This window comes from Pediculus humanus, genomic scaffold (assembly GCF_000006295.1).
Source record: "Pediculus humanus corporis 1103172107910 genomic scaffold, whole genome shotgun sequence".
NCBI lineage: Eukaryota > Metazoa > Arthropoda > Insecta > Psocodea > Pediculidae > Pediculus > Pediculus humanus.
Window position 1 is genome coordinate 682,303 of NW_002987483.1, and position 25,098 is coordinate 707,400.

Genomic DNA, 25,098 nt, shown 5'->3' on the forward strand with positions numbered 1-25,098 from the left:
GCTTCCGAATTCCAATTAAATAAAACAAGAAATCATACCTGAAGGTCGAATCGTAAAAGTATCTTGAATCAATTTTTTTTTTTTTTTTACACCTCCCCAATCCCTTCCCTCCCCCACCGGAGGGAGGGAGAGTGGAGTGTCCCCAAGGCGCTTTCTTTTCTCTCCGTTCCACTCCTTCTTTTATATAATAATAATAATAATAATAAATTACACACCTCCCGAGTTAATGACGTTGATGACGATGACGACGATTATCGACTTTTCAATCGACATACGATTGATCGATCGCCTTCTTAAAACTTGACCGCAAATAAAATTTCGTAAAAAAAAATTTTCCATTTGCAAAAAATAATAATGATAATAATTAGTTCTCCATCATCATCATTATCGTCATAAACATAATTTTTTTTTTTTATAATCGAATCGAATCGAACCGAACCGAAAAAACGAATCTTGTAATGGATTCGATAGAAATTTGCAACATTAATTATTATTATCATTATCATCATTATTATTATTATTATAAAATTCGAGTCGTATTTAAATATATATTGCTTTGGGGTTGAGTTTCCGGTTTTCAGTATACATATATGTATATATATATATATATATATATACATATACGTAGGGTAATAAAAGTTGGTTAATTAATTTTTTTAAAGTTTTTAAATTAATAATAATGATAATAATAATGATGATGATGAAAAGGGTGTCAAAGAAAAAAAATTTCGTTTAAGACTAAATAATAATAATAATAATTTCACAGGCTTCCTCTGGACAATTCAACGATTACGACGAATTTATAATAATAATAATAATAATAATAATAATAATAATAATAATAATAATAATAATTTACTATTATTATTATTAAATTAAAAAAAAAAAAAGGTTAAAACGACATCCTTGACCTTTGACCCTTTTGTCGATGGGTGGTTAAATTTATTTATTACGCACGTGGTAAATAATAATAAAAATTAAAATTATTTAAGGTATTAATAATAATAATAACGGCGGCAAACGTTTTTTTTTTTTTTTTTTTTTTTTTTTTTTTTTTAATAAAAATGTTTTTAAAATTATTACTTAATAATATTAAACGCGGATTTCATAACGTATGAATGTCGATAATAATAATAATAATAATAATAATAATAATAATAATAATAATAATAATAATAATAATAGAGGGTCAAGGCAAATTAAAATCAAATTTGCAACAAATTGAAAAATAAGTTTGAACAAAAAAAAAAAATTGATATTTAAAATTTACATCTATTTATTTATATATTATTAAAAAAAAAAAAAAAAAGGAGTTTGAAATATGCTTTGCGTAATATTAACGTATTTCTTAACGCATTATTATTATTATTATTATTATTATTATTATTATTATATTTCATTATACACTATGTGTTAAATTGTTTGATACAAATCAATTATTTACAGATTTCGTTTGTTCATTATTCGTCTGTCATTTGTTCGATAAAAACTTTAAGTTCTCGACAATTTACATTTTATCATTATTATTATTATGATTTACATTGTATTACTGATCATTTGTTTGTTGCATGAGATAAATCAACATCCCAACTCTCTGAAAAATCTTCCAATGTGAAATTTCTTCTTATGGGATTTCGAAATTTTTCAAATTGTGCGTAAACTGCAGGATAATGTACGGATGTGAAACCGATTAAAACTGATTTTAAAGCTCGAATGAGATTAATTTTGTACACATGTAATTCTGCTTTTTCTAAAGCTCTAAAACCAAACAAAACGGTTATTAGCACGTGAATAAGTTTTAATTGTTAAAATGTATTATTAAGGACAAAATTACATTTTATCATCTTGGCTATAATTGTCTTCGTTATTCTTGACAGATTTCAAATTGTATTCGTATTTTGACAAGGCAGATAAATAATTCATTTTTGTTTTAGTGACATCTAATTCGTTTAATTTTTCATTGTATAATTTCACAATTGATTTACTCAAATAAATTATTCCCTCGCATTTGTTTAATAATTCTCTGAAAGTATTTTACAGCAAACATTAACATTTTGATAAAATGAATGAATGAATGAATGAATGAACGATGAGAGAATGGCAATGAATTTAAAACCTTTTACTCGTTGAATCATTAGTTTCTAAAAATGCAGAACAGGCTATGTTGTTTTTGATAAATTTGGCACAGTCTTTAAGCGATACCATAAACATGATGTCGTCATGAAGTCTTTTTACATTTTCTTGAAGCACTTTGTATGTTATTGGTTTTTCAAATGGTGGAATGTCTTGTTGCTTCGACACCAGTATGGTGTCTAACGACAAAGACCTACTCTGATAGTATTTTAACGTGTTTTTTAAAAATTTTATTTTTTCTTCTTTTTTTGATGTTTTCAAATCGTCATTTGGAACACGCTCCGATAAACCAACGTCACTCATCTAAAATTTAATTTAAAAAAAAAAATGTATAAATTTAAGCAGGAATAATAATAATAATATTATAAATAATAATAATTGTTTACCTTTAGGTTTTAAAATCTTACAGGAATGTAAAATACTGAAATTGTAAAAATAATTATTATTATTGTAACAGTATAATTGTTTTTATTGTTTGTTTTGAATTACTCGAGAGAAAGATGGCGTCGTCAGATAATTTTTGGCGGAACATTTGATGCCACGACGTTTTTTATTTACTCTATGATACTAAAATTAGATTTATTCGGTTAATTGTGGTGGAGAAAGTTTAACGTTCCGTTGTATTTAAAATTCTATTTAAAGAATAATAAATTTTATTAATCGAGATTTTAATGGCTGATATTATTACATCCAGGTACGCTGTTTTAAGTATCGATGATGATGATGATGATGATAATAAAGAAGGAGTTGATGTTTCTAAAAATAAGAAAATAGAAAATGATGATGGTGAAGCCACCGGGTCTTTAAAATGTAATGAGGAAGCAGCATCAGGCACATTCGAAAAGTATAAAGAAGAAAGAGGTGTTAAAAAAAAAAATCGAGTAAGTTTTTAATATTCAATAATAATAATAATAATAATAATAATAGTAATAAATATAAGAAATAAAATAATAATTTATTTCGGGTATCAGGTGAAGAAAAGAAAAAGTCAAATGAATTGCACCAACGATAATTTTCCCGATTCGAAAAGTTGGGAAGAGTGGAGAACGAGGGATGAAAAATTTGTCGAGAAAAATTTTGATGAAGAATTATCTAAGGCGATATTATTGTCAAAGCAAGATTACGAAGAGAAAAAAGAAGTTTATGAATTTATAAAAAAAGAATGTGAAAAAACAGAAAGGGTGCAAAAGAGAGATTTGTTGAAAAATGAATTAGAAAAAAGAATTTTAAAAATTAGTGCAAATGATTCACAATCGTCCACATCCAACTCGAACAATATGTTTAACAGTGATAAAGAAGTCGATTTTGCTGTTTCTGCATCAAGTTTAAATTCGAATGAAAGTAATAGGTTGAATGTTCGAAGTGAAGAAAATTTTGCTTTAGTTACACTTCAAGCGATATTAGAAAATAAAGATAAGGAAATACACGGATTAAAATTGGAAAATGAAAAATTGAATAATCTTTTAATGGATGTCAAAATGAGGAATTCGAAATTGTGTCAAATAATCGCACACGGAGAAAGTAAGTTTTATTTTATTTTCCATTTTTATTTCTCACCCTAAAAAAGTAATTTTTATAATATCATCATCAATTATAAAAACTTTTAATTTTTCAACAACAAAAACAATTAAGGCAAAAAATTTTATTTTTTATTTTTTTTTTTGAAATTTAGTGAAAGAAAAAGTTGAAATGCTTATGGAAATAGAAAAGTTAAAAGTTATTAATGATGATTTATCGACTGAAATGAATTTTTTAAAAAATCAAAAATCAAATTGTGAAAAATAATAATTTAATGAATGAAATTTTTTTAAACTGAATGAAATGGAAAATATCCAACAGGGTTGGTATGAAAGCGATTGTGGATTTTCTTTAAAAAAAAAAAAAAAAAACAATTTATTAATCATGTAAAATTATTTTTTTTATCTATTATATATTATGTTCGTTATTATCAATTATCTTTTGCCATTTTTCGAGTAGTATTATCATCCCTTTGAATGTAAACCTCCGAATTTATGGTTTGATTAAGCTCAAAGAAGTCTATGTGTTTGTAGTCCCACCAAACTGATAATAGTACCTTTTTTTGGTGAATGTCAGCCTTAGAAGTTGTCGGTGACGGTTTCCCTTGCCTAAAGCAGGATCTTTTTCTCGAAATGTTGTCATACCAACCAACTTTTCATCTCTGGTGGCCATCCTTTCATAAATGGGTCATTTGTGTGGAGTTTAAGAAGCACATGGCAAAGACCAAGTCATCTTGTTACATCACTCACACTCCCCAAGGGAGTCAATCTTCTTTTGGTATGTGACACATCTACCTTCTCTGCAATGTCCCTTGTCAAACTATGACGATCTTCAACCTCCACTGGACCCTCAGATCGCTCCAGAATGGAATTTCACAAACCAGTTTTAAAACTTCCGTTCTTTCAAGGCTTCATCACCCTACACGGCCCACAACTTTTTATGAACTTGTGACCCATTAACACCCTTTCAAAAATAAAAAAACAAAATGTTGAGGAAATGCTCGCTTTGACTCCCCATGTTCGAGTGTCTTCTGCTCACACACAATTTAACAATTCAATTAAATTTCCATACAGAATGAAACAAGTAATAACCTGATTAAAAATTCATGTCTGTGCAAAAATGTAAAAACACGTGTCAACGTTATGAGTTGATGGAAAATCCACAATTACTACGTTGCCAACCCAAATTAATTTTTAATTAAATTTAAATTTTTTTTTTTTTTTTTTTTGAAATATTAATGAGGAGGTTTAAGGATTCGATTCTCTCTAATATAATAATGAACCTTAAGGTACAAAACAAATAATAATAATAATAATATTTTCAATATTCATTCATATTTATTTAAAAAAATAACAACTATTTGTAATATATGCATTTAAAAATTATTTACATAATAATAACGTATACTTATATCACATTTTATTATTATTATTATTTATTTTACCAAAACTTTCGATGCGAGACGGGTAAAGTTAAAAACGGATTTGTTTGTTTGTTTGTTTGTTTTTTAAATGGCCCCCCAATTAAATATACATCATCTGGCTTTTTTTAAATAAATGATTTTAAGCAGAAGACAATACGGACGTCGTAAATATTTGTTGCATTATTTGCGGAATGTTTTTCAGATCCATACAAACGAATGCACGTCCGGCGGGAAGAGTGCTTGCCAACCTAAAAAAAAAAAAAAAAAAAAAAAAAAAATGATAATAATAATTTTCGAATCGTATATAATAATAATAATAATAATAATAATTTTTTCTTTTCAGGACCTGGTCGCTTGATCCCCGAGGGATCCTATGAGTATGGCATAAGCGTTCACGTCCGGATTCGACGTTAAAACTCGTCCGAAACTCGAAGGACGAATTCCGTAGCGTTCCAGGTTGGCATCGGATAAAACAATGACTATGGATTCGTCTGAATCTTCTTTCGAAAGAGTTTCGATCGCGTGGAGAGTGGCAGGAAGCGTGTGATCTCCGGACATGCAAAATTGGGAATGAGCGTGCATCGTCTAAATAAAAGAAAGGATTATAATTTTGATTGGTTGACCTTTCACCTCATCACCGATGTCAGGGGTAAGTGAGTGAACTTTTGTTTGACCTTTATCACTTCGAGACGTTCTTTATTGTTTTTCGGTGGATTTTCCGATTCGACGAACGGTATGTTATACCCGTCTCCCGAATGACCCGTTATGTCGTATTTAAATTTCGATTCTTGATTATGAAAAGCTTCCATGACTAAAACGCTCGCTTCGAGCATTCGATTTAAACGTCCGTCGTAACCGTTGAACCTTGAAAAAAAATGGGGAAAAAATTTTTTAAACGGGGAAGAACGCGTCACGGGAATCATTTTTTTTTTTTTTTTTTTTTCGGTACCTGTACATGCTACCCGACACGTCAGCGACTAATTTCAATCTCTTGGGTTTCGTTTGCGGCGCACCCAATTCCGGTTCTTTTTTTATTCTTCGACGGTAAATCGTTTTCTCTCCCGTTAAACCTTCGATCAATTTCAAATCGTCTAAATCTCCCGACGTTTGATGACGTACCCATTCTCTTTCTTTTGCTTTCGCTTGAACGTTACCAATGACGATCCGTAACATTTTCACTTGGTTCGACACGGGTACCGAGTAACTCTGATACATTTCGTGATCGTATTCGCTCATTTTGATTTCTTTCAAACGTTGTCGAAATGCTTTTTGACCCATTTCGCGAGCGGCTCTCTTAACTTCTTCAGGCACGTCGTTCTTTTCCTCGTCGGATATCTACGGATCGAGCGGTTGATTAAATATTGAGTACTCAAGCACAACTAGGGATTCGTCGACGCCACTCACCTGGTGAACATCGTGACCCGCATCCAATCTGTAGGGTCCTCCTTTACCCCCCAAACCGGCCGTATCCCGTCCACCCGTACCACCCGCCCAAGTGTTTCCTCCCACGTGCGGTTTATTATCCGGATCTACTTTACCGTGTTTGGGATTCGATACTTCGGCTCCGCTGTCTCTTTTGATCGTGAGTTGTAATGATTCGTCGCTTCCTAAAAATTATGAGATTTGATGAGATTTTTCCAAGTTCACGATTGGGAAAACAATAAAAAAATTTTCCAAACCTTTTCCCAACATTTTTTTCCAATCGTCCAAAGATCTTTGTAGTTGCATGAAACCCGTTTCCCACAATCGTAAATTTCCAGCATAATCAACGGTAACGATTTTGTCATCTTTCATTTTGGATAAAAATATTCCCAGTGTTCCAGAATCGACGTACCACGACGTTTCCGTTCCTCTTTATATTTTAGGGAAAGAGAGAGAGAGAGAGAGAGAGAAAACCTAATTAATTTTCTACTTCTTTTTTTTTTTTGAATAATACTCAAATAATTTTAATAACTCACTCTGGAACTGGAAGGTATTGCACTTTGGAACGTTTTAAATCCACAACTTCCAAAAATCCCAAACATGAGGAACCCCCCGTTTCCTTTTGAACTTCTTCCGGTGCTAATATTTTATTAATGGGAGTCACGATCTAAGAAACAAAAACTTTTTTTTAAAAAATCAACTCGCGTTTCCGAAAAGAAAATTTAGGGGAAAATACCTGAAAATTTTCTTTTACGAAAATTGATTTTCCAAATAATCCACTCCATCCGTAGTCTCGTGCGTATTTCGGCCTGTGCCAACAAAAAACTTCATTTTCCGAACTTTCCAAATCTGGAAATCCCAAAACTAGGGAACCGTAACATTCGTCGGTCAATAATAATCTGTTGGGTGCGTTTATTTTACGTCTCATTATTGCACTTAGCGTTTCTTCATCTGAAAACGAACAGAAAAATATTTCGTAACGGTTTTTTTTTTTTTTTTTTTTTAAAGTGGCACCAGCGACGGTTTGTTTTACCGCGGAACTAATAACTAACCCAAATCGTAATCGAGACAATTTTTTATGGCGCCAAATTTAAATTCTGACGTCGTAACGGTTTCGTGAATTTTACCGAATACGGACGGTATCGGATCATTTGAATTTTTTTTCTTGAGTAAAAATTTTCTAGAAAAAAAAAAAAAAAAAAAAGAGAATTAGTTTGGGGGGGGTGGTGGGAGGAGGGGAGAAAAGGGGGGGAGGGGAGGAAATCATTAAAACTCTTTTACTTGTGTTCGGTATCTTGCAACAACCACGTATCGTTCGACGCAACGTGAATTGATTTGATTTCCAATGGTAATTCCATAGTGTAAACGGTCATTTTATTCAAATCCAAAACTTGAATCAGGCCCTGTCGGTGCAAATGCAATATCAACGTGTTATTTTCGGATAGTTGATCGTTTAATTTCCATTTTCCGACCGAACGTCGTTTACCGAACGCATTTAATAACTTGTCCGACATTGACGACGATAAACTGACGTGACGAACCGAATTTTCAAAAGCGTTCACCATGAGTAAAAAATTGGACTGAAAAAACAAAACGAATGATGATGATGATTTTCATGTACAAAATCCGATTCGCATTATATGTGGTGACTGACTGACATTTTCTTCGTGTACGAGTAAATTATCGGTTAAATGTTTACTCAGGGGTACCAAATTGAATTTATACTTTGAACCGTAGTCGATTTTCGGTACCAAAGAATCCATGGCTAAAATTTTGACTTCCGGTGATTCGAGGCACGTGACGTGTAATCGAAAAGGATTTAAAGTCAAAACGTTTATCAAACAATTTTCCGATGACGAATCGTTTGCTGTAAAAACAAAACTCGATAAATTATTCGAATAGAGGGGATTTTAAGTGGTCGTGGTAGTAGTATACGTACTCGTGGCAATAGCCAAAGCAACGTTCCCGGGGGTTAAAGGTAGAGTCGCGTAAGAATGCATTTCGTTAAAAAAGGATCCTCTGACTTGAGTGACGGCGTCGACTTGAGATCGTAAATTCGGTAACGTTTTTTTCCCTGAAATTTTCACGTTGGTCATTTCGACGGAAATTTGATTTTCGAAGGTCGAGTCTCTTCCATTCGAAACTTTCCACGTTCCATAACTCGAAAGTTTTGGTAATGAAAATCTTTAACGGGGGGAAAAAAAAAATGAATTCACTCGTCAACGACCCGAATTTTATCGTTGAAAAAAAAAAAAAAATACTTACTTACTCTTTTGCCATAGAAACATTTTTAGTCGTGACGTTAACGGGAATCCCATGTTTTTGTAATATTGGCACGATCGTTTCTAAAGTGTTGGAAGAATATTTATCGAAATCGAAAACGTTTTTAACGACGTCGCTGATTCCTTCGTTGCTAAAATTCTAAAAATTAAATTTTCTTTTTAGAATTCTTTTCGAAATTGTTTTAAAATTTTTTTTTATTGCGACAGTTCGTTCTGTCTTACCTGCATGTGTTTAACCACGTTGACAACTTCCCTCGTCGAATAAGGATACTGAACGCAACCCTTATCCGCCAAATCCCTCAATTCTCCAAAAGCTTTGACTAATTTCACAATCGTATTTTCCGGAACGTCCGGACCGTATTGTTTCAATAAAGCAATTTCGGATTCGACGCTCGGATTATCGACGATGTGACAACTGAACAAATCCCCTTAAAAAAAATGAAAATTTCCAAATGATTAAATCGTGTCGTGACGTGACGTGTCGCGTCGCGCGGTTTTACCTAAAGAGCTAAAAAAATCATTTCCCAAAAATGGAAATCCCGGTCTGTTGGCTAAAACGATCATTCGGAAATCGGGATGAAGTTCGATGACGTTCGAATTATTTTTTCTACCGTCGCCGTATGGGATTATTTTTCTACCGTCCGACAGAGTCATTTCTCCCCGTTCGACCAAAGTCTGTAGGAAAAAAAAAGAAAAAATTTTCAAGGAGGAGTGGATGATGATGATGAGTGATTGTCGCGTGACCGACATACTTTTAAAATGCACGTGACGTGAGTGGGAGCTTTATCGGCTTCGTCGACCACTAAAACGTGACCCGTTTTAACGGCTTGCACCAGAGGTGAATCCTCGTAGGAAACGATTCCGTCTTTGACCGTGGGTTGAAGGGTTAAAGTTTGTACGGTCGTGTCTCTGTGAAGTTGTATGTATTCCCGTGGCCTGTTTAACAATTGCAACAATCTGTCGGTTATTTTATTTTTTCCCACGCCTGAAACGACAAATCACGGTTCGAATTTAAAATGTTTTTTTGGGGGTGGGCGGGGCGGGGCGGGGGGCGGGAGATTACCCTGATTTCCGACCAAGAGTAAATGTTCACCCAACGTGAAATCTTGAATCAACCATTCGAGCAATTTCAAATGTTGCGGAATATCGAAAAATAATATGTCGGGGATTTTAGATTTTGAATTGGTGACGTAACGTTCGACTTCCGTTTTTCCGATTTTCACAGTTCGATCGTTTACTCGGCAAGATATTTCCTCGTGCCCACCGTATTCGTCGTCCGAATCCGCCGTTATCCCTTCGCTTTTCAATTTGTTATCGAAGGCTTCTTTTGTTATCGGTGGTAAAAACCTGCGGAGGTGTACGCGTGACGAAATTAACGTGTTGATGCGATCAAGGAAAATTAAACAGAGAAAAATCACACAGACCTTGCCAAACAAGCTTTCTGAACGGTGTTGTATAACGAATCCTCCGGATAAGACAATAATCTTTTAGACATTCTCAAAAGTTGTCTCGTGGAAAAAGATGAACTCAGTGATGCCAACGTCGGATCGCTCGATTCTCTCAACGAAAGAGCTAAATTTATGACTTTTTCGACTTTTTCGTTTATGGAACTCGTGTAAAGTTTTTCTATTATGCGTCTTTCTTCTTTCGTCGACAAAGGTCTCATTTCGTGAAACATGAATAATGATAACATTTCAGGCGAAAGCCATTTGTTGTTTACCGAAACTCCTTTAAAAAAAATTAAAAAAAAAAAAAAAAAAAAAACTTTAATTAGTTTTTTTTAAATATTAAAACGAATAATAATAATAATAATAATAGGAATTGCATGTTACCACCACTAAATATAGTTTTACTCTGACGTACCTTTTTGTGACGTCATTTCCGCAAGTCCGACGATTCTAAACGAAGGATGAATTTTGAATATTTTCGACGAATTCGTCATTTCCTCGTCGGTCAAATCGTGTAATTTTTTAATTTCCTCGTAGCGATCGTGTCGAACGAGTCTTTTACCGTCGTACAATTGAACGTCTCTGTCGTGGACCAAACTGTGTATGACGGACAACGTGCTCGGATGAACTCTATCGATGCCATCCAATATGGCTAATTTTCCATCCAATGCGGCTCGTATCAAAGGAGAATCGTTCCAAATCGTGTCGCCGTTCGGACGAGTGGTCCTTTGCTGCATCAAATCTCTCGACGTTATGTCCTGGTACAAAACGATAGATTCGACTTCGTAATTTAACAGGTTTGCCAACCTGAGAACCGTCGCACTTTTCCCACATCCTTTGGGTCCCACGAGACAAAAATCCGATACCGAATGACTTTGTAATAATTCTACGACGAGATTTTCCTGATAGTTTGTCGGAATGTATTTGAACGATGAAACGTGACTCGTCGTCGGTAACGAACCGCACGGTACCTGAAATGATAATTTATTTATTTATTTCAACCCGAGAGAGAGAGAGAGAGAGAGAAAACCTTTTTCACGCACTCCTTCGTGCTCCCATTCGCGCATTACCTTAACGTTTAAATTAGTTGAATTTAGGAAGACGGAACACGTGGCTACCGAATCGTCATCCGATGAAAATTTGACTTCGAGTAATGAATTTTCCGACGTCGCGATTCGATTTTTCTTCACTTGAAACGATTTCAAAACGTGTTCGACTCCTTCTCTACCTTCTTTTTGCAAAAAAGATTCGTATGGGTACAATCGATTGAACAAATCGAAAACTCGAGCGCTTGGAAATTTTCCAAGGAGGGCAGCAATTTTCGGTATGTTGTCGATGGGAAAATCCGGAAGTCCCAAACTAGCGGATTCGTCCGATGACAATGCGTAGGCACACGATAGGAATTTATTAATTTTATCAAAATCTCCGTTCGGTACTATTTCCTTAAACGTTGACGCAACTTCCTGAAACGAGAGAGAGAAAGAGAGAGAGAGAGAGAGAAATAATTCTATTCTTAAATTTGAATTGGTGCGAAGAAGAATGAAGGGGGCAAGGGTAGCATGGCGCGGGGGCGGGGGGAGGTGATGCAAAAAACATTTTAATATACACCCGTTATCGCGTGTTTACCAATCATTAAAATTTTTTTGTTCGTAAATCGAAGAAATTGAAATAGTTTTCTTCTTTTTTTGTATTCAATTTACTGAATTTCGAGAAGATTCATTAAATATTTATTTATAAATCAATTTGTACCCCCTCTACCCCCTACCCCTCCCCATTCCCCCCTCTTCCCCCTCGTAAGTCGCTTATTCGTGTTTTATTTAAGTTTTTTGTTTTGTTTTTAAATCTTTTTTTTTTTTTTTTTATCGTAATTAAAATCTTTTGTATTAGGATCGTAATTCACAAAAACAACAGCAAAAAAAAAAAAAAAAAAAAACAAAAAACTTTTTCCCGCAAAAAAAAAAAAAAACAAAATTCTTTTAATAATTACATTTATTAAAATAAAAATAAAACGAGGAGGAGGGGAAGGAGGTGGGTGGGGAGGAGGGAAGGGGGGGGGAAACGGAAAATTTACCGGAAGTGTATAATTTTAAAAGGTAAAATACATTAAGATATTATTAGATCTATTAAGTGTTTAAAATAGTGAGAGTAATTTTTTTTTTTTTTTTAGAAAATGGTTTAAATTATAATTTTTTTTGATGGGGGCGGGAGCAGCGGGGGGCAGGGGGCGGGTAAATTACCCATTCGGGAAAGTAGAGAGAAAGAGAGAGTGAGAGAGGGAGGGAAAGAGGGAGGGAAAGAGTTTAAATTACTTGAGACATGCTCGAGTTTGAAAAGTTTTCCCCCCCCCCCCATCGTTTTTTTCATTCCTTCATTCTTTTCCCCCCCCCTACTTTTTCTACTTTTTCTTCTTCTTCTTCTTCTTCTTCTACTTCCACTTTCGACTAATTAATTTTTTTTTTAGAAAACCCGGGAATTTGAATTGATTTAATTAAAAAAAAAAAAAAAAAAAAAATTTCAATTAATTTTTTCAATTCGAAAACGCGCTAAACGAACTAAACAAAAATTTAAATCCTCCTACAGTATTATTATTATTATTATTATTATTATTATTATTATTATTATTATTATTATTATTATTATTATTATTATTATTATTATTATTATTATTATTATTATTATTATTATTATTATTATTATTATTATTATTATTATTATTATTATTATCCAATCAATGCGGATACGTAAACAATTGTAAAAAAAATTTAAATTTTTTTTCGCGCCTTTTTTAAAAATTTAATATCAATAAATTACGTTAAGTGAGATCATTATGGAAAAATTTTCGGTTTCCCGATTCGAAAATGCTTTCGAAAAGATTTTCTTTTTTTGTATTATTATCATTATCATTATTATTATTATTATTATTATTATTGTCATCGTTTTAAAATAAATAAAATTTCGTCCGAAAGGTAAACGTAGAAAAGAAAGAGAGAAAGAAAGAGCAAAAAAACGTCTTTTTTTTTTTTGTTTTCTTTCTCTCTCTCTCTCTCTCTCTCTCTCTCTTTTTATAGATCGGAGACACGCTTATTATTGTCAGTAGTGCATGTGACACGCCTCGGTAAAGAACAACAATAACAACCAAAAAAAAAAAAAAAAATTTCCATTTCCGGGAAAGAAAAGGAAAATTTTCTATTCATATTATCAAATATAAATATTAATAATAATAATGTTTATTTTATTTATTTTGTGCTGTTGTTGCTGTTGTTTACGATTTAAAAATTATAAAAAAATAACGACAAAAAATATTTTACAATGATGATAATAATAATAATAAGAATAATGGTAGGATTTGAAAATTTTTATCCGCGTTCAATTAAAAGGTAAAGTGCACGAATAAAACCTCTTTTCCTTTGAATTCCTTTTATTTATTTATTTTGTCTTCTGCTTTTTTTTTTTTTTTTTTTTTTTTTTTTTTTTTTTTTTTAGGGAGGAGTGATGCGGAAAAGGAAAAATGCCGGGAAATCGTTGGGAATCCTCGGAAAGACCGTTATTCGTCAAAACGATTTACGTCGACGGGAGTAGACACGTCGTACTTTCACGAAAAGATCCCCTTTTTTTTATAAATAATAATAATAATAATAATAATAATAATAATAATAATAATAATAATAATAATAATAATAATAATAGGAGAGCGAGACCTCGTTCGGAATGTTTGTGCGATACTAGAAATTTTCAATCCGATAATTTCGATACCGGAAACGTATCGAAAAAGAAAAAGAAAAAATTTATAATGACCGACGGTGACGATGACGACGACGATGACGTCAGCAGCAGAATGACGACGGATTTGCAAAAATGTTTCGTCAAATTACATTTTTCGAAAAATTCAAATAACGATAATAATAATAATAATAATCGCAAGAAAAAAAATTCCATACCCGAAAATGGCGAAAGATTTTTCGAAAAGGATTCGAATTCGAATTCGCAACGGGGAAAACATTCGTCGAAACGTTCAAAAACTAGAAATTTCAATAAAATAAACAACAATGATGATGATGATGATAATAATAATAATAAACGACAGCACGATTCGTTTGAAAAATTTTCCAGCGAAGAAGAATCGATTGAAAAAAATACAAATTCAGGTTTGTGTTTATTTAAATTTGTTTTTTTTTTTTCCTTTTTTTTGTTTGTTTTTCTTCGAAAACAAACAACAACAAACAGCAAAAAAATTCAACAAGTCACGTGAGAGAAATAATCACTTTTTCTGTTTTGTTTGATTTTCCAGAAAACAAAAACGACAGGAGGACCAATAATAATAATAATAATTATTACCACGATTACGATGCGGAAAATTTCAAAACGAAAAAATTTTCCGCCGTAAATTTCAATACGATTTTTCCCGAGTCGTCGTACGTTTCGCGTGAAAATCGAACCGACGCGGGAAATCTTTCGACTGTGAATAACCCGGCGGAAACGGAAAAAGAAATAAACGAGAAAAATTTTAGAAAAAAAAAACAAAATCCGAATGATGATATCATCGTGTCCGTAACGAAAGCGGGAGAAAAATGGAAAAAATTTAAATTTCCAACTCATTATTATTATCATCATCATCATCATCATCGTAATCCGAATTCGAATTGTTATCCGTCGGAAAATGAATTTTCCGATAAAAATTTATCGAAACGAGATAAATGTTCTCTCACGGATAGAGTCGTACAATGGATCGATTTGGCGAGAAAACAAAATTTATATAACGAAAAATTAAAATTTTCCACGTTGGAAAAACTCTCGTCGAAGAAAAACGTCGAACGGAAAACGAAGACAAATTTTTCAACCGCCGAAAACAAAATCTCATCGCCGTCTAAACCGGAAGTTATGAATTTATTAAAAGATACGAGTAAAAAGAAACAATATTTTATTACACCGAGACACCGTGATGATGATGATGATGATGAAGAGCAACGACAACGACAACCACAACCAAAACAACAACAACAACAACAATCAGGAAATAATGATGATGTATTCGTACAAAACGATACTGACGTCATTTCGATGATTGACGTCATCGACAACGATAATTCGGATTGTATCGGTGGTGGTGGTGGTGGTGATGATAACGGGGTGATGGGTTGGGATTCCGATGATGAGAATAGAAAATTGAATTTTCCCGAAGAAAATCCCGAACTCGCGAAATACATAACGGTCAAAATCGAATCGAATTTATCGAAATCGATAAATTTAAAAAATTCAATCGAAAATTGTTTACATTATGCGAATCGTATCGATCAAAATTACCCGGGGATCGTTAAAAATTTGAATTTTTTAAACGTTAAAACCGGAAACGATGAAATAGCAGACGACGATGGCGACGGCGATGATGGTGGCGGTGATTTTAAAAGAACATATACATGGACAAATGATAACCGCGATGCGACCGAGTTCGAAACAAAAAAAGAAGAAAAAAACGATGATGATGATGATGGAGGTAGTAATGACGTAGGAGGGAAAAAATTGGGAAAGCGACAACTTCATATTTTCATGCCGTCGCTACCGTCGATGACCGAAGGGGAGGAAAACATGTCGGAAGAATGCGAAAGTTTTTCCGATGACAACGACGACCCCCTTTCATGATGACGCAATCATATCAAACTTTTTTTTTTTTTTTACTTAAATTTTCCGGAAAAGGTTAAAAAGGAAAAGGAAGAAGAAAACTTGTCAAAAGTATACCGGAAATGATACGATCTCTTTCCGTAAGTATTAATAATTATTACCTACTACTTTAGTACTCGATTTGACGTTAATTAATACTATTTTTTATAATCTTTTTTTCTACGGATATAAACAATTAGAGGGATTAGCAGACAAAATGACACGAATCAAATTAATCGTGGAAGCAGAACGAACCGGAGCGACGTACGATAAGGAAACGAAAAATGCCAACATCATAACAACGTTCGACCGGAAATGGCCGTTTAAGTGAAAGGTAAAGTAAAATTTTTTTCGAAACGTGATGAGGTGATGATGAAGGGAACGGGAAAATTTTCCACGACAGCAAAAAACAAAAAAACCGACCGGAAGTAGTCAAGGGTTCGAAAGAAACAAAAGCGGAAAAAGTGAAATATAAAAAAGCGTAGGTTTAAAAAAAAAAAATTAAGAAAAATTTTCCAACAGGAAATGAAACGTTTCATACCCATCCCCCTTCCCCCCCGAAAAAAAGAAAACTTATTAAACTTTTAACTAGTTTTCTTGCGGAAAACAAAACAAAGAATTTTTTTTTTCATTTGAAATTTTCACGCTATTATTATTATTATTATTATTATCTTTTTCGAAAAATCATTTCGGGTGGGGGGAGGGGAAAACACAACAACACATGTCGTGACTTGTATCTTGTCAGTTTATATATAAAAAAAAAACTGCATAAACAACGTCGTGACGTCATGTTGTTTGTAAAAAAAAAAAGGAAACGGAAATAAAAAAAAAAATGCGACATACCTGATAACTATAAGGATTTATGCTTCTCGCTTGAAATCTCGATCGTAATGGCGGATCCAAAGGATTCCCAACGTATTTAGGTACAGGTAGACCGATGGCGATAACTCGAAAATCGTCGCTCACTCTAACCAATTTCCACCTGTCGAGTTCTTCTTTCGTATGAACCTGTTTTTTCAAGAGTTGGCGTCGTGAATTTTCATTTAAAAAAAAAAAAAAATGGCGGGAAAATACGTTTGGCCATCGTGTGTGCCTGCCTTACTTGTAATAATTTATCGTATCTCGTTCCGGGTATTAAAAATCTCCCGTCTTCCAAATGCATTTCACGATTTTCCAATAGATTATTCAAAACCGGAAGTACGTTTCTTTCCGCTTTTTCAATGCCCTCCAATATGAGTACTCGTCCTTCCAAAGCGGCTCTTACTGCGCTCTGGTGTGGAAACGAAAGAAAATTTTTAAAAAATATAAAAAAAAAAAAAGAAGGAGAAAAAGGGGAAAAAAAAAGGGAAAAAAAGTACCTGATCGAAATATTTAGCAGTTCCTCCGAGTATTTCTCTCCTCTGTTTTAAATCCGCTTCCGTCGTGTCTCTAGTCAATGCGACGTATTCGAATTCTCTTCCGGTCATTTCGAGGAAAATCATTGCCAACCGTCGTTTCGCCGGACTCGGGTGACCGATTAGGAAAACATCTTGTTTCAATATGTCTTTCTGTAGCATCCATCGTAAATGTTTTAACGTGTTTTGATTGAGTTCGCCCATGGATACTGTAAGCAAAAAAGGGAAAAATTAACGGATTCGCGTGCCCCCCCCACTCCCACCCCTTCCCCCCCAAAAAAAATGAAAGACAAACGACTCACGATATTTATGTGGACAGTACTGCGGTTTTTTCGCCGGTTGAATTTTTTTAACGACGTCACCGATTTTGATTTCCGTTTTTAAATCTGTTAGAAAGAGAAAGAGAAAGAGAGAGAGAGAGAGAAAAAAAAACTTGTAATGAAAAATTATCATTATTATTATTATTATTGATACAACACGATAGGAAATGCTCGACGAAAAAATAAATAAATAAATAAATAAAATTTTATGTATATATATATTTATTTATTGTATTATATAAAAAAAAATTTTGTTTGTTTGTTTGTTTGTTTGTTTAAAAAATACTTTTCAAATCGGCAAATTTAACATTTGAATTAATATTATTATTATTACTTAGTTTTTTCGCCATCAACTCGTTAGCATACGAATTATAATTGAGAAAATTTAAAAGAAATTTCGATTCATCGACGACGGCGGTTCGAGTCGTAGAATTTCGAGATATCGTTGTTTCGGATTCTTCCAATAACGTGGCAGCAATTTGACAATAAAATTGAAATTTATTAACTTCGCTCAGGCTAACGTTTTTACTCACGTTGTAAATCGAACAAAATGGATTTTTTATATACATTCCGTAATTTTTAAAATTATTTTTCCGTATTATTTGTCCCGTGTTCAAACAACAACCGTACGAATTGAAATTAAAAACTGAATAAAATTTATAAAATAATAATAATAATTCGACGGTTGATTTTCCGTTCGGAGCCGACGGCGATGACGTCGGCGATGACGTCGACGACGACGACGACGACGTCACGTGACATTTGAAATTATTTAAAATGCATTCTAATTTTTCATCAGTGTTTTCCATCGTCATGACGTCATCGTTCGCATCGGTATCGCGTAGCGGAAATAAATCGAAGGGTGGTAATATTTCCGTGTGAGAGGAACCTTTTTGCTGTAGGAAAAATATCGTTAATAATATTAGGGAAAAATTCGTTATCGTCGGTCCGGGTTGTTCTCTCGTCAAACGTAATTCTCGAGCCCATATTTTAATGAAAAATATTAACGGTTTTATTCTGGGATCGAAATTTGAGAGAGCGAATAAAATTTGCGACATTTTGAGCGCTTCCGTTTGATGCATCGACACGTCGCATTCGACTCCCGTAAAACTATGTTTGTATTTAATAATGGGAACTTTGGCTTGTTTTATGAAAACGACTTTTGCACAACCGACGGATGTTTTCGTCATGACGTTCGTCAATAAACTCAAATCGTTTTGTACGGAATTGATATCGACGCCGGGATTTTTATGCCATCTGAAACTCGTGGAATCGTCACGAAGGACGACCAAATCTAAATCGCTCGTGACGTCACCCAAACCGTTCACGGCACTACCGAACGGATACACGGAATGAGTTGGTAGGAGAACGTTGACTAAATTTTGTATTTGTTTCCACATCATGTATCTCAATCTGTATCCCAAATCATTCAATTTGTACGAGTCGTGTAGTAAACGTATTTGATTGTCCAAATCTAACGTTTTGTATTCTTTCAACAGTTTTCGAATTGAATTTGTTTTTGAATTATCATCATTATTATTAACATTCGAGTAATAATAATCATAATTTTCCATCACTGTGGTGGTGGGAATAATTTTCTCATGATCGTATACGATGGAATCGTTGAAATATCCAAAATGTCCTCCGAGCGAATTCAAAATTGAAAATTTTCCCCTTTTCCCACCACCACCACCACCACCATGAGATTTGCTATGATTAATGAGATTTGATAATTGTTCGCCATTTTCCATTTCTAACAAAACATATTTCATTGAATTTGTTTCAAATTTGTACATTTTAATCAATTTCCCACAATTGCAAGCAATGTCATATATCCTTTTGCAACTCTCATCATCGTTTTCTATTTTGAAAACAGCACTCGATAAAGCTTCCTCTTGTCTCGTTTTAATTTGATGAAAAAAATAATCGACAGGAATTTGTTCCTTATCCAAAACATCCCTATTTAATAACCCTGGAAGATTTCATATCATAAAACATCATACACATAAAAAACACTTGTAAATAATAATAATAATCAACAAGTACCAAAAATAATATATACTTACATACATAATATTAATAATAATAATATTAAAAAACACACAAAAAAAATTAATAAAATATCAAAATATGCTCTGCATCATTATAATAATAATAATAATAATGAGAACATTGTTTTGATAATTAACAAAAGCGAAAATTTAATACAATAATAATAATAATTTTATATATATATATAATTAACAAACCTGTAGCGGCACATCTATATTCCTGTATAAATTTATTATTTTTAATTGATAAAATTAAATTATCATTATTTAAACGTTTAAAAAAACTTATTTGTTTAAATGCTGAATACATTTTATATATATATATAAAAAAAAAAAAAGGTACGACGATAATACACTGTGATATTATTATTATTATTATTTAAGTTTAAAACATTTTAAATTAAATTCATTTTTTTAAATAAAAACATTATAACCTAAACTAAACAAGTTACAGGTGATTGAATCCATAAGTAAATCGTATCACGTGAACGTTAGCAAAAAAATAAAAAAAATGGCGGCAAAATTACGAAGCTAAGAAAAACGTAATATTTTTTTTTTTTTTTTATCGCACTATTACATAACACAAGATGATAATAATAATAATATATTTAATATAAAAAATTTAATTGTATTACGCGTAATAATAATAATAAAAGTATTTTTTAGATGATTGATTGATTGATTGATTATTGTTATTTGAATTATTATTATTATTGTTAATTATTTTTACACTTTTAATTTAACTGTCGTAATATTAATTAATTAAAATAGTTTTTTTTTAATTATTAATAAATAGTTTTACTCTGGTATTAGGTTAGTAACGATTTGCTACGGTTTACGAGTATGCGTATGACCAACATAAAAAAAAAAAAAAAAAAAATTATAGCAAAATTAATTTGCATTGTGTATATATATTACGACGTTAATGTTCTTATTATGTACCGAGAGAGTAGAGAGAGAGAGAGATAGTAAAAAAATTTTTTTTTTTTTTTCCAAAGGTTGTCAACTTGATTGTGATTGTCAATTTTCCCATAATGCTGTGCAAAACAGGAGCTGACGTCATGTGATAAAAAAGCAAGCAGAACTTGACGTAAAAGTATTCAGTTTACAAGTGCTGTGAATGTTTTCCCGTTGACTTTTTTTCTAATACTAAATTTACTAGTACGAATATATTCACTAATAAAAAAAAAAAAAAAAAAAAAAAAAAAAAAAAAAAATTTAATCAGTTTTTTTTTTTAAAAAAAAACAAAAATGGTTTTTTTTTTTTTTTTTTTTTTTTTTCTCTCTCTCCTCTCCACACACACACACACACACGTTAAGAATTTTTTTTTTTTTTTTTTTTTGTGTTGTTTATCGACAAAAAAATGGATCCGGATGTTGAAACGCTGTATGACGACGTTGATTCTGGTAACGAATCTAGTGGCGATGATGTTGATTTTGCAATGGAAGTTGAAAGTAATAATCCTAGAGAAAGGCCCACTGATGTCGATGATTATCCATTTGAAGTTCTTTCAACCGAAGAAATTGTTCAGCATATGGTCGATTCTATTAAAGACGTCAATACTGTTGTCGAGGTAAATTTTTCAAATATCAAATATACTCCTTACATCATAAAAACAAAAACAATTTTCCTTTGTTTATAACTAATAACTTTTACTTAAATGACTACTAAATTGTTTTATTTAATTATTATGTTACTATTTTATGTTTTTTGTTGTTGTAATTTGTGTTTGCATTTATAATCGGTTATAAACTTTGTTAATTGTATTGTTTTCGTAATGATATAATTGCACAACACAAAAATTTATCGAAACTTAATAATATTATGTATTTAGTTTGTTTGTAAAATATTATTTAAATAATTTGACCTATATTTATTTATTTTTTCTTACAATTAAGATACCGGCAACAACGACTAGAATATTGCTAAATCATTTTAAATGGGATAAAGAAAAATTAATGGAAAGATTTTATGATGGAGATCAGGATCAATTGTTTGCAGAAGCTAGAGTAATTAATCCATTTAGAAAACCTACACTAATAAAACAAAAGGTGAAAAAGAGAGAGAGAGAGAGAGAGTGAAATAATTGTAAGGTAATGTGTCGCTTTACTAATGAATAAATTTTGACAAATTGTAGTTTCAACCAGTGAGGAGAACTTCCACGACAAGTACTGAAGAATGTGAGATATGCTTTATGATATTACCATCTTCTGTAAGTGTATAAAGTATAAAAGATGGTGTGATTGTTGTTGTTATAAATAAGTAAAAACAAAAGAGATGAAAACATTATTGTTAAAAAAAAAAAAACATGTTTCTAGATGATGACTGGATTAGAATGTGGTCATAGATTTTGTACTCAGTGTTGGGCAGAATACTTAACTACTAAAATAATGGAAGAAGGAGTTGGTCAAACGATTGCTTGCGCAGCACACGGATGTGATATACTAGTAGATGATGCCACAGTCATGAGGCTTGTTAGAGATTCAAAAGTTAAATTAAAATATCAACATCTAATTACGAATAGTTTTGTCGAGGTGAATATCAATGGAACAATCAATGTGTTAGAGAGAGAGAGAGAGAGAGAGTGTGTTAATTGCGTTTTGATTTTTCATTTTAGTGTAATAGATTATTGAGGTGGTGTCCATCTCCGGATTGTAATAATGCTATCAAAGTTCAACATGTTGAAGCTCGAGCAGTGACATGTAAATGTTCTCATACATTTTGTTTTGCCTGTAGTGAAAATTGGCATGATCCTGTTAAATGTCATTGGTTAAAAAAATGGATAAAAAAATGTGATGATGATTCGGAAACTTCAAATTGGATTGCAGCTAACACTAAAGTAAGAATACACACACATATATATATATATATATATGTGAAAAAAGAAAGAAATGTCTGGAATTGAAAATTATTTCATTTGGGTTTTCCAGGAATGTCCAAAATGTAATGTAACAATTGAAAAGGATGGAGGTTGCAATCACATGGTGTGTAAAAATCAAAATTGTAAAGCGGATTTTTGTTGGGTTTGTTTAGGACCATGGGAACCGCACGGGTCGTCGTGGTAAAAAAAAAAAATAATAATAATTATAACTGATGGGGAAAATTTTTGAAAATTTATTAATTGTTGTACGGTTGGAATGAACTTTTTAATTTAATACGTTTGTCGTAGGTACAACTGTAATAGGTACGATGAAGAAGAAGCTAAAGCCGCTAGAGATGCTCAAGAAAGGTCTCGGGCAGCGTTACAAAGATATCTTTTTTATTGTAATCGGTATATGAATCACATGCAATCGCTCAAATTCGAACATAAACTTTATGCTAGTGTTAAGGGTAAAATGGAAGAAATGCAGCATCATAATATGTCGTGGATCGAGGTTAGGAGGGAGGGGGGGAAGATGAATTTATCCTATTATTATTATTATTATTATTATTGTTTGTGGATGTTTATTAACGATAATTTTTTGTTTTTTTGTTGTTAAACAGGTTCAATTTTTGAAAAAAGCCGTCGATATATTGTGTCAATGTAGGCAAACTCTTATGTACACATACGTATTCGCTTACTATTTGAGAAAAAACAATCAGTCCGTTATATTTGAAGATAATCAAAAGGATTTGGAAAGCGCGACGGAAAAACTCTCGGAATTTTTAGAACGTGATATAACGTCGGAAAATCTTGCCGACATAAAGCAAAAAGTGCAAGATAAATACAGGTACGGGAAGAAACCGTTAGGTTTGTCATCGTTGTTAACTAACGATTAAACTATTATTATTATTATTTTTTTTTTGTTTATGTAAAGATATTGCGATGGACGGCGTAAGGTTTTATTAGAACACGTTCCCGAAGGATACGAAAAGGATTGGTGGGAATACCCTGAGTAAAGAAAGAATTGGGGGGAAAAAAAAAGAAAAGAAAGAAAGAAAGAAAGAAAAAAAAAAAAAAAAAAAAAAAAAACTCAGGTATCGGATAATTAAAATTAGTGCTTTCTCGTACAGGGTTTTAATTAAATATTCGATAGGTCGATCGATCGATTGATCGATTGATCGATCCATCGAACGATTCATCGATCGATCATCATCACGAATGAATGAATGAATAAAATTGAATTATTTCGCGTGGCAATATTTAGAAAATAATTATTATCCTATCATGCAGGAATAATTTTTTTTTTTTTTATTTTTTGAAAAACGCGAATCAGGCACGAATTTAAAAAAAAAAAAAAACAAAATGATTAGGTTCCGGATGAGGGGAAGGAGGAGGAGGAAGAGGAGGAGGAGGAGAAAAAAGATATCATAGTTTTATTATTAGAATACCGATAAGATGAAATTTGATTTGTCTTAACGTTTCAATTATTATTATTATTATCTATGTGTGCAGGTATAACTTGTTGTTGTTCCTACCTAGCAACAGGGTCAAAACAAACGAAACAAAACAAAACAAAAAAGAAAAAAGAAATTGAAAAGAAAGAAAAAAGAGAAAGAGGGATAGAGATAGAGATAGAAAGAGATAGTGAGAGAGAGAGAGAAAGAAAAAACGTTACGATTTTTTTTTTTTATGTGCTTGATTAATATCAATCAGTAGATAAAAAAAATAAATAAATGTAGATTAAAATCCAATTCAGGTTTGGATTTAAATAATAATAATAATAAAAATAATTGTCATTTCACAGCTGCTGTATAACTCTGCTGTTTTCTAATCGTAGAATGATTTTAAATAATAATAATAATAATAATAATAATTAGTAGATTTAAAGAAATTTATCGTTTATACAAATTAAAAACTAAAAAAAAATTTTTTTATTATTATTATGGTTTCAATTATTATATAATAATAATAATAATAATAATTTTTTAATTAATTAAGTTGTGGTAACAGAAACAGCAGCAGTAGTAGCAGTAGCAGCAGCAGCAGCAGCAACAGCAAAATTTATATAAATTGTTTAAATATTATGAATGATTTTCATAAAAAAAAAAACAAACAAACAAAAAAAATCCACGATTATATCAATTGACTAAATTATTATTATTATTATTTTTTTTTTAAAAAAATATTATTATTATTATTTATAATAATAAATTTTTATGATTTTTTTTTTTATTTAATTTTTTTAAATTTTTTTTTTTATTTTAACAAAGATAGAAAGAGAGAGGGATATTTAAATTTGTAAAATGAGAGAAAGAGAGAGACATATTTAAATTGTAAAATAAGAGAGAGAGAGAGAGAGAGAGAGTCTCATCCGTTCGTTTTTTTTTTAAATACGTGCCATGAAAAGTTTCGATATTATTATTATTATTTATAAAAAAAAAATTATTACTCAACCGTTAAAATAAATAAATAAAACTATCGGTGATGATGATGATGATGATGATGATAATAACAAATTAATACATTTAATAAATCGATTAACATAATTAATGATAATAATAATTATGATCGGATAATTAATTATCGGA

General features: G+C 31.7%; 5 protein-coding genes across 5 annotated transcripts; 2 read left to right on the forward strand and 3 right to left on the reverse strand.

Moving 5' to 3' along the window:
• Positions 1-1,553: 1,553 nt before the first annotated feature.
• On the reverse strand, positions 1,554-2,436 carry Phum_PHUM400390 (uncharacterized protein; the record flags this gene model as incomplete). Its single annotated transcript, XM_002428736.1, has 3 exons — positions 1,554-1,758; positions 1,835-2,023; positions 2,117-2,436. 3 exons carry the CDS (start codon positions 2,434-2,436, stop codon positions 1,554-1,556), a joined length of 714 nt encoding a protein of 237 aa, XP_002428781.1.
• Positions 2,437-2,804: 368 nt separating this feature from the next.
• Positions 2,805-3,983, forward strand: Phum_PHUM400400 (uncharacterized protein; the record flags this gene model as incomplete). The annotated part of the gene is made up of 3 exons (XM_002428737.1): positions 2,805-3,014; positions 3,105-3,654; positions 3,973-3,983. The coding sequence occupies 3 exons, from the start codon at positions 2,805-2,807 to the stop codon at positions 3,981-3,983; spliced, it is 771 nt and encodes a 256-aa protein (XP_002428782.1).
• Positions 3,984-5,213: 1,230 nt separating this feature from the next.
• Phum_PHUM400410 (uncharacterized protein) lies at positions 5,214-17,728 on the reverse strand (the record flags this gene model as incomplete). The annotated part of the gene is made up of 24 exons (XM_002428738.1): positions 5,214-5,322; positions 5,421-5,659; positions 5,749-5,938; positions 6,024-6,409; positions 6,479-6,681; positions 6,754-6,926; positions 7,033-7,163; positions 7,233-7,447; positions 7,549-7,676; positions 7,778-8,076; positions 8,155-8,363; positions 8,436-8,680; positions 8,766-8,917; positions 9,001-9,206; positions 9,279-9,453; positions 9,531-9,763; positions 9,842-10,125; positions 10,203-10,506; positions 10,642-11,197; positions 11,297-11,689; positions 16,725-16,889; positions 16,984-17,151; positions 17,240-17,484; positions 17,578-17,728. 24 exons carry the CDS (start codon positions 17,726-17,728, stop codon positions 5,214-5,216), a joined length of 5,559 nt encoding a protein of 1,852 aa, XP_002428783.1.
• A 142-nt stretch (positions 17,729-17,870) lies between these two features.
• Phum_PHUM400420 (uncharacterized protein) lies at positions 17,871-19,391 on the reverse strand (the record flags this gene model as incomplete). The annotated part of the gene is made up of 1 exon (XM_002428739.1): positions 17,871-19,391. One exon carries the CDS (start codon positions 19,389-19,391, stop codon positions 17,871-17,873), a length of 1,521 nt encoding a protein of 506 aa, XP_002428784.1.
• A 1,619-nt stretch (positions 19,392-21,010) lies between these two features.
• On the forward strand, positions 21,011-23,526 carry Phum_PHUM400430 (protein ariadne-1, putative; the record flags this gene model as incomplete). Its single annotated transcript, XM_002428740.1, has 9 exons — positions 21,011-21,220; positions 21,546-21,698; positions 21,785-21,859; positions 21,966-22,181; positions 22,265-22,486; positions 22,578-22,708; positions 22,817-23,021; positions 23,131-23,357; positions 23,445-23,526. 9 exons carry the CDS (start codon positions 21,011-21,013, stop codon positions 23,524-23,526), a joined length of 1,521 nt encoding a protein of 506 aa, XP_002428785.1.
• Between the last annotated feature and the right edge of the window lie 1,572 nt (positions 23,527-25,098).